Source organism: Etheostoma spectabile, chromosome 11 (genome assembly GCF_008692095.1).
Source record: "Etheostoma spectabile isolate EspeVRDwgs_2016 chromosome 11, UIUC_Espe_1.0, whole genome shotgun sequence".
Taxonomy (NCBI): domain Eukaryota; kingdom Metazoa; phylum Chordata; class Actinopteri; order Perciformes; family Percidae; genus Etheostoma; species Etheostoma spectabile.
Window position 1 is genome coordinate 17,634,603 of NC_045743.1, and position 10,546 is coordinate 17,645,148.

At 39.7% G+C, this 10,546-nt stretch overlaps 1 protein-coding gene across 1 annotated transcript in view; it reads left to right on the plus strand.

Annotated features, from left to right (window-relative positions):
* stk17b (serine/threonine kinase 17b (apoptosis-inducing)) overlaps positions 1-10,546 on the plus strand; it is a 30,364-nt gene that overhangs the window by 1,938 nt on the left and 17,880 nt on the right. Inside the window, exon 2 of the mRNA XM_032530358.1 lies at positions 595-659. Within this exon, the coding sequence (XP_032386249.1) occupies positions 595-659 (65 nt within the window). The remainder of the gene's footprint in view (positions 1-594; positions 660-10,546) is intronic.

Genomic DNA, 10,546 nt, shown 5'->3' on the forward strand with positions numbered 1-10,546 from the left:
ATCTTTTTCTAAACCCAAAGTTGTCCAGACAGATGTGTCTGTAAAAGGAATAGAAAAATAAAACAAGGGCAATTAAATAAATACAAATCTTAAAGACACTATGAAGAAAAATATAACCAATAAAACTACCTCTATACATTATGATGCATTGTTAATTGCATGGAGCTATAAGAAGTTGCCGTATTTAGACCCCTGCAGATGATTTTCCAGATGTTATTGTATTTACATGTGCACATTAGACACATGTATGTGGAAGCTCATGTTAGAAATGTCAAAAATAAAATTTATGGTAAGCTGCAATCAAAACATACTAAGTAAGTTTGACTTTTTACATAAAATCTTTCCGAGCTACCGCCGGTAGCCGGGTCTCTGTAACGGAACCCAGCCGGTAGCCGGTTAGCTGTATACGGACCCATCCGTATCCGGTAGCTGTTAAACGGACACCAGCCGTAGCTGTTAACGGACCCACCCTTACTGTACGGACCCAGGCGTTCCGTAGCTGGTTAACCGGTGACCGACCCCGTGAGATGACGATGTCTCGGAGGCGGCTGGAACGTCTCAGCATGTAGCCGCATCCGGTCCTGCTCGGCGAAGACCCAGACCCGATCAGCACGGGAACCGAGTGGCGAGTGTGTACTAAACTCACCGGGGAGCTGGGAAAGGTGAGTCCCCGACGTTCGCGGCAGCGGTGTCCGGCCAACCGTGTCAGCTGCTACCGTCACACATCCGGGGACACTTTCAGCCGACGCACTATTCCTTATAATTAGAGTTTAATTGACCATCATTTCCCAAATACTGTAAAACTAAAAGTAACCAAGTTAGCGTTACGAACATACTAAGTAAGTTTGACTTTTTACATAAAATAAGAGAAAAAAATGAGCTTGTAGGTCAAAAATTCATCTGATCTCATAATTTAGACTTTTTATCTCACACATTTAAGGCAGTATATCGCACATTTTGGACGTGCTATCTCCAAATTATGACTTGTTTTTGTTTTTGACTCATTTACACAGTAGCCTGTGTTAAAATTGTGAGAAATTAACACTTTGTCATAGGTAAAATATAAGTATTCTGTGAGATAAGTAAAACTTATGATTTAGTTTGTCATATTTGTTACTTAGAAGGTCAACGTTTCTACATACAGTCTCAATTTTTTAATTTATTTGTTATTATACAATATTTCAGAACAGAATAGTCAGTATTAAAGTGCAATATAAACAAAAGTGAAGAAGATACCTACAGATAAATAAATTAAAAAAGGAATAATTCAATGAAAGTAGTGATTGTTTAATTTCAATCTGGGGATTAAATGAAAAGTCTGATAAACACTCAAACATCTTATCGCACAATAATAATTAAATCGGTTTTCACCACGTTTCAATTCGGCGTTTCCTAAGACGGTGAAGGCAGGGCCCGCCCTACTCTGCTTCTGATTGGCTTGGACTGGTTGTATCGGCGTTAAAGAGTGAGTGTGGTTGGTCAGGGTCAAGGTATGGATACCAGTGTCAGCCAATCAGAGACAGAGTAGGGCGGGACTTGCCTTCGACATCCAAGGAAAAGAAATCCACTGACCTAATTTCTTCATTGCTTTTTTTCGAACACAACGATAGTGCGCATGCGTCAAGCCGTGACGTGTCGATAAAGTGTCAAACAGAAGGATGTGAAAAATGATCGAAAACACTCAAGATAAACTAACTAAGATATTTAGTCGTCGCGCGCAGCGGCAGTTTGGATAACGTAACCGTTGGAGTCATCCGTAGCCGTTAAAGTTATAGACTAACATTCCTCTTCATTGGAGCGGAGGAAAATACGTTTAACTCACTTTTGGACCCGCGAGATTGACGTCGAGCTAACTTAGCTAGTTAGCGACAGTTGAGCTAACCGGAGTCGGTGACGTAGCCAAACTCAACGGGAGCATGGTAACGTTAACGGGCTCATTTAACACACGACCATGTAGCTAGTTAACGTGAACCCGTCGGTGTAAAAAACGGTAGATTAGCTACTTTGGTTAGTTTTGGGTCTCATTTGCCGTTCAGCGCCGTGACGTTAACGGATCCAGCCGGTAGCCGGTAGCTGTTAACGGATCCAGCCGGTAGCCGGTAGTCTTTCCGAGCTACCGCCGGTAGCCGGGTCTCTGTAACGGAACCCAGCCGGTAGCCGGTTAGCTGTATACGGACCCATCCGTATCCGGTAGCTGTTAAACGGACACCAGCCGTAGCTGTTAACGGACCCACCCTTACTGTACGGACCCAGGCGTTCCGTAGCTGGTTAACCGGTGACCGACCCCGTGAGATGACGATGTCTCGGAGGCGGCTGGAACGTCTCAGCATGTAGCCGCATCCGGTCCTGCTCGGCGAAGACCCAGACCCGATCAGCACGGGAACCGAGTGGCGAGTGTGTACTAAACTCACCGGGGAGCTGGGAAAGGTGAGTCCCCGACGTTCGCGGCAGCGGTGTCCGGCCAACCGTGTCAGCTGCTACCGTCACACATCCGGGGACACTTTCAGCCGACGCACTATTCCTTATAATTAGAGTTTAATTGACCATCATTTCCCAAATACTGTAAAACTAAAAGTAACCAAGTTAGCGTTACGTAGTTGTTTAACTTCAAAAAAAAAGGGAAAACTAACTTTTAATTATCTTTGATTAGCACCAACTTGTCTGTGTTGGATTCGACACTCCTTCTGGCCTTGGTTAACTATCTTTTTTCTAAACCAATTGTCCAGACAGATGTGTCTGGTAAAATGATAGACAAATAGAAACAAGGGCAATTAAATAACCGTAAATCTTAAAGAACTAGGAATGAAAATATAACCAGAATAAAACTACCTCTGACCTTAGGTGCATTGTTAATGCATAGAAGCTTAGAATTTGCCAGTTTTAGACCCCTGCAGATGATTTTCCCAGATGTTTTAATAGTATTTACATGTCAAATTAGACACATGTATGTGGAAAAGCTCAATAGTTCAGAAAATAGTCAAAAATAAATTAATTGTACATTCGGCATCAAAACATACTAGTAAGTTTTAGACTTTTTACATAAAATTATAGAATAAATGCGCGTTGTAGGTTCAACAACTCGCTGATTTCATGAGTTTATATTTTTTTTTATCTCACACAAGAAAAAAAACATGTTTAGGCAGTATCTATCATCTTTGATGGAACCTGCTATCGCCAAATTCGACTTTTTTTTTGGCTCATAATAGTACGACGTAGCCTGGTTTTGAATTATGAGAATTTGCACTTTGTCATATAAATCACAAGTAGCGTGTTCGCTAAAACTAAAAAGATTAAAACTTGAAAAAAGCGTCAATAAATTTATTATAGGTCCGTTAAAACTGTCTACCCCAGCTGGACTATCCTAGTACCACACAGATCTTTTTTAATGCAAAATGTACATTCAAGAAATACTCCCCCATGAAACCTCTCTAATTTCCCGTGCTTTATCGCAGGTACTATCATACATTTACAACATCACCACAAAATAATTACCAAAATGTGATCAAACCCATCTCACATCTACGGATAATTTCCACATGTAAACATAGGCTTTAGATGTCTATTATTTATATATACCGATATGAAATGTTATGTTCCTCTTTCCTCCTAAACATGTTTCTATTTTACTGAATGGACAATTTAATGACGCGTTAATTGCATAAATCAGAGTTGTTGCAAAAGCGTGGTCATTTATAATTGATGACGGACAGAATAACCTGCATTTGGTGGGACTGTTTCTTTAATTAAGAACATTAAAAAAGCTAAAGTACACTTTAACCCACATAACACAGCCGAAGTCACACGATAGTTTTCATCACACCATTAAAATTAACTTTAAACACAAATAGATGATTTACATTGTATTTTTACAGATATTTTGATAGATCGTGAAGCCAATAAGTGATAATAAATCGTCATTTGCTTTGGCAGTGTATCTTGATTGTTAGTATGAAGTCCATCTGGTACAGGAAAACGTCCACACAGCAGCGACAGTGTAAACCCTTGTGTTGTCCTTCCCGTCATAATTTAAAAAAATCAACACTTTAGTTGACGCTTTTTTTAACTTTTTTCTTACGTTTTTGGTCCCATTCTTTCAAACACATTTTTATTCAATCTTTATCACATCTTTTTGACGTTTAACACGAAGTGAACACTAACCTTCTATAACTTTGTTTTACAGTTATTTTTTGGAATTTATGGTCATAACATCTGTTATCGGAAATTATACCATAATGTTCTGAGTCGCAACAGCAAAATTGGGAATATATTGAGACTAAAATTAAAGATTGGATGTTGCGGATGAATTCACAGGGAGGAAAGACCTGAATCTTTCACTTTTACTCAACACTATTCAAATGCTATAAAATAGAATAAGACAGCCGACCAAATTAATGAAGTAGCGATTGTACTTGGCAAGATCGTATGGTAATCAATCATGTTTTTGGGGAATTACAAAGAACATTGAATTACAACATGAGGACAAATGGGTTGAGGACACAGAGGTTAAGGCAGCATGGTTCATTTCCAACATTATGATAATCTACATAACCCCTATTATAAGCAATATGTTCTCTAGGAATATACGTGTGTATGACCCCATATTTAAGGCACCCTTAACTTATATCCTGTGGTATCTACACAGTATAAGAATTACTGTGCCTCTAATTCTGTGGATTACCCCAGATATTAAGTTAATGATGCTCTATACTATACTGTGGGATATGAACCCCGTATATAAGTTAAATGGCTCATATATATACTGGGGGTATAAACCCCCGTATATAATTTAATGTCTCTATATATACTGTGGGTATACGCCCCATTATACTACGATTAATGTTCTCTTATATATAACTGGGGGGTAATACACCCCAATAGATATATATAATTGCTCTCAAGCTGTGGATATACCCCATTATAAGTAATATGTGCTCTATATACTGTGATATACCACCAGTATATAAGTTTAATGTGCTCTACTATATACTGTGGGTATAACCCCCAGTATATCAGTTAATGGGCCTCTGATTATCTGGGTATAACCCCAAGAATATATATTAAATGTCTCTATATATACTGTGATAGACCAGTAATAAAAGTTATGTGCGTCATATATACTGTGGTTAGAACCACAGTGTAAACATTGCATCTCACCAAATTATATCATAGATTCAAGTCGGCATGTTCTAATACATTTCAGTGTTTCACGCCTGAATAGCACAATATCAGGTATTTATGCTTTGCCTGCATTTGGACTTTGAGCGTGTGCGCTCTAACGACGGGTAACAACCCCACTAAACAGCAAAACCTGGTTGTCGTGTGTGTTGTCATGTGTTTGGCACTGTGATGGGACCTATGCAACAGCTGCGGGTGAAGGGGGGGGGGGGGGTGATCATGCCCTAGATCTCTTGAGGTGTTTTGATAAAGTTGCTTGCATGCATCATGCAAGCATTCCTGTATGATTATGATTACCAAAACAGAGGAGTAGTGGGGGGTGTGCGCTGTGGAAACCGGACTTTGTAAGAAGAAATGGTTCCACTCTGTTCAACCCTGTTGTAGCATTGTCCACCAGGAAGTTTTGAGTTGCAGTTGTTTTAAAGAACAGAAGAGCAATCCAGCTTCCGGCTTTTAGTCCTTTTTACGGACGTTTCTTCTCAGCTTCTGTACGGCGAGAGGTCTAAGTTAAGAAACGGTTGACTTTACCGTGGGAAATTTCGTTTACTGTTTTTATATTTCCTTTGTTGAAAGAGGCTGATGACTTACCCATTCATGTTGTCCTCCCGTGTTTCTTCCCATGTTTGTCTTCATGTTGTCCATCAGTTGTCCTCATGTTGTCCTTGTTGTTGTCGTCATGTTGTCCTCGTGTTGCCCTCATGTTGCCACTCATGTTGCCTTCATGTTGTCCTCATTTTGCCTTCACAGTGTTGTCTCTGTGGTTTCCGCTCATGCTTGGTCCTCGTTGTGTGCCTTCTGTGTTTTCCTCGATGTTTTGCCTTCTAGTTGTCCTCAATTTTGCCTTCCATGTTGTCCTACCGGTTTTCCTCTGTTGTCCTCAAGTTTTGCCTTCGATGTTTGCCTCCGGTTGTCCTTCATAGGTTGTCCTCAGTGGTGATCACTCAGTTGTCCTCGTGTTGTCCTCAGTTTGGTCGTGGCTTGTTTGACTTCGATGTGTCCATCATGTGCCTTCCTGTTGCCTCATGTTGGCCTTGTGTTGTCCTCATGTTTGTCCTCGTTTTGCCTTCATGTTGTCCTCATGTTGCCCCTCATGTTGTCCTCATGTTGGCCTCAATTGTCGCTCATGATTGTCCCTCAAGTGTTTTCCGTAATCGGTTGTCCTCGTGTTGTCCTCATGTTGTCCTCTGATTGTCCTCATGTTGTCCTTCATGTTGTCTTCATGTGTTGTCGTCATGTTGTCCCATTTTGGTCCTCATTTGTCCTCATGTTGCCTTCGTGTGTCCACATTTTGTCCTCCTGTGTGTCCCGGCATTTTATCCCCCATGATTGACCTTCAGTTTCCTCATGTATGCAAGCTGCCTGTCCATAGTATGCCATTCAAAACCAAAACATGTTGTCCTCCAAGGATGTTGCCTTCTGGTTGTCTTCATGTTGTCTTCCTTTTGTTCCTCATGTTGTCCTTCATGTTGTCCTCATGTTGTCCTTCCCCTCATAAGGTTGTCCCCATGTTTGTCGCTATGGCATGTTCTTATTTCCATTTCCCAAAATCCATGATCTGATTCCACGCGTTACGTTGTGCCACGTAACAAATCTGCTACGATGGTCATTAGGTTGGTTAGGGTCTTATTTATTGGGTTATATATGCATATGATTAAAAAGGGGCAAAGTGTAGGTAAAGTTGAATGAAAATCGATGATTGCTTCAAAATAAAAAGAAATTGACAACAAAATTATGGCGCAAGGGATACTGGTCTAAGGATTGATGCAACAACCTCCAGGTACCATTAATATCTATTTTAGTCAAATCAATAAGTTCCCTAAATTTCTTTTCTGCTATTCTACCTAACTCCAACATTAGGTATAATTCATAAAAAAAAATGAGGGGAATTTGTTCATGGCCATAAAAATTCCCAAAAATAACCAATGTAAGAAACTAAAGATTAATAAAGTTTGGTAGGGGTTTTAATCGTCGTTTTAAAAGACGTCAAACAAAAGTTAACAAAACAGGTTTAAAAAATAAAAAAAAAAAAAAAGCAAAATAATCCAAAAAAAGGGGGTGAAAAAAAGGGACAAAAAGAGACCAGAAAAAAATTGATAAAAATTGATAAAAAGTCTCAACAACAAGAGTGATTTTTAATTTTGCCAAGGACGACACACGAGCGGTAGAGTGAAGATGTTATTGACCATTCTATTTAACATAGCGTGAAAACATAGTTTAGACACGTTTGATTGAATCTATTTTTCCACGCTGTTGAGATAATGGGAGCATAGATATTGCGATTATTATACCAAATGAAGGTGGAAAATTAAAAGCCGTGTCCATGTTGCAGATGTGTTTTTGAAATGAAGTCAGTATGGGGGCGAATATTCAAGTACTTGTATTCTATAAAAATCGCTTAATAGACACCTTCAATTATGTTCAGTATGAATTCACAAAAAATTTTTTTGGTCATATAACCTTTACATGTAAATTCTCTACAACTAAAATTTTTGGAGATTGTACAAATTTTTAAAGAACCTTTCCTAATTTTAACATCCCCTATAAAAAAAATGCACTACTAATTACAGAGTCTTATTTTCAACCACTGGACCAATATCTATAGATTGTTGATTTTTTTTTTTTTTATTTTTTTTACGCTTAGAATTGGCTTGGTGTAAATAAATGATGAAATAACGAGTCTGTTTACAATATGATAACGTTTAGACAGCGTAAAGTTCAATCTTGAACAGTTTTCTGAGGGTTTTAGAGTCCCGTGGCTTCAGTGGTCTTTCTTTCTATGTCCATAGATAACGGATAATATGTTAAAGACGGAAAACTCTCCTCTGTAATAAGAACCACGTGGCAGAGTCACAGCAAATACGGACTGACATAATAAATCTGAAAGGACACAATTTACAAGACTACTTGTCTCTTAGCAACAAGCCATCTTCACCTTTCATTTGGAAAATAAGCTTTGTAAGTTTTATTATATGACTTAGGGAGATTTATATATACGAGACGAGACGACAGATCAGACGGCCAGGGGCTCGTAGAGAGAGAGAGAGATAGAGAGAGAAATCATATATATATATACAGATCTATTATCGACATCACAATTATTTCGGAGGTTTCTCTAAAAGGGGGTATCGATGTGTTTGGTGTTACAGTGGTATTACTCCGTTTTAATTATTGTTTCAAACGATACTCGTTTTTTTATACAAGTGTGTTCAGGGGACAGGCATGCTAGCAGATAGTGAGAGAGAATGTTGTGTTTACAGTGTGTTCTGAGGGACCCAGGGCAGCTAGCAATAAGTGATATGGTGTTTTAAGTGTGTTCTGGGGACCGGCGAACCTCGCAGATATGCTAATGTTTTTTTATTACATTGTGTTCTGGGGAACAGGCAGCTAATCAGACTAGTGGAGAGATTTTTTTTTACGTGTTTTTCAGGGACAGGCAGCTACAGAAGTGAAAATGTTTTTTTCACCGTGGTTATATTCTTGTGACCGGCACTACAATAGTAGACGTAGATGAGTTATAATTTTACATTGTTTCCAGGGTACAGGGGCCAAAATCTTACAGGCCTATTGAGGAGATGTTTTTTTTGACAGTGATGTCCGAAAGGGACAGGCAGAAGGCTAGCAGATAGTGAGGGATAAGATGTTGATTTTACAGTGTGTCCAGTGACAGGTCCGCTAGCGAGAAAAGTATAGAGATGTTTTAAATTTCAGTGTGTATTCTGGGACAGGCAGCTAGCAGATATGTGAGAATGTTTATTTACCAGTGTGTTCTGGGGACAGGCACTCGCAGTAGTGAGATGTTTTTTACAGTGTGGTTCTGGGACATCAGCTAGGCATATAGTGAGGAATGTATTTTTATTACAGTGAGTTGTTTCAGGGACGGCAGGCTAGCAGCAAATTAGTGAGATGTTTTTAATTACCGTGTGTGATCTGGGACCGGCAGCATAGAGAAGTAGAGGAGATGGTTGTAATTTTTAGCCGTAAAGGGTGAGTTCAAGGGGACAGGCAAGCTAGCAGATAGTGAGAGTTATTTACCGTGTGCTCTAGGGGACCAGGCAGCTATGCAATAGTGAGAAGCGAGGAAAGCAGGTTTTGGATTACAGTGTGTTCTGAGGGGTACAGGCAAAGCTAGCATAGTGTGAATTGTTTTTTTACGTGATGTTCAAGGTGACAGAAGGCACAGCAGATAGTGATGGAGATGTTATTTTACCGGTGGTGTTCAGGGGACATGCATCTACATAATTGAAGATGTTTTTTTACCGTGTGCTTCTAGGACGGCATCATTATAGCATCTAGTGGAGGAAGATGTTTTTTAACAGAACATGTGTGTTTCAGGGACAGGCATCTAGCAGATGAGTGGATCTGTATGTTTTTTTACAGATGGGTTCAGGGGACAGGCAGCTTGCAGATACGTTAAGGAGATGTTTTTATTTTTTTAAAAACAGTGTGTTCGGGGAAAAACAGGCAGACTAGCAGATAGTGAGATGTTTTTTACAGTGTGGTTCTGGGGACAGGCCGCTAGCATATAGTGATGAATGTTTTTTTTTACAGTGGTTCGGGGACGGCACGCTACCAACTAATATGAGTATGAATAGATTTTTATACAGTGTATTTGTTCAGTGGAGCAGGCAGCTAGCAGATAGTTTGAGATGTTTTTTAACATGTGTTCGGGGGACGGCCAGCTCGCAGATCGTTAGGATATGTTATTTTTACAGTTTGTTCTGGGTACAGGCATCTATTCATATAGTGGGATAATGTTTTTTTTTATTTTACAGGTGTGTGTCTGTGGACAGGCGCTAGCCGATAGTGAAGGAGATGTTTTTTACAATTGTGTTTCTGGGGACAGGCAGCTAGCAGAATAGTGAAGTTTCTTTACAGTTGTGTTCCAGGGGACAGCAGCTAGCAGATAGTGAGACTGTATTTTTTACAGTGGTCGTTCTGGGGACAGGCCTAGCAGATAGTGCGGAATGTTGTTTTTACATGTGTGGTCAGGGGACAGGGCGAAGCTAGCAGATATGAGAAGTTTTAACAAGTGTTTTTCAGGGGGGAAGGCATTAGCAGATAGTGCTTGAGGAGATGTTTTTTAAACACAGTGATTTATCCATGGGGAACAGGCAGCTAGACAGATAGTGGAGATGTTTTTTACAGTGTGTTCTGGGGACAGGCACGCTATAGCAATAGTCCAATCACTCAGGTTTATACATTATAAGCAATCAAACACGCCCTGTCACATAGACTACTAAAGGGAGACTGTTATAATAAAGTTAGAATCTTTTACTGGGATTAGCATGAGGGGTTTACCTCTGAAATCCGTTGTATGGATACTTTCTAAGTTATGTGTATCAAGACACCGTCTCCCTGTTTATGAGCTAAT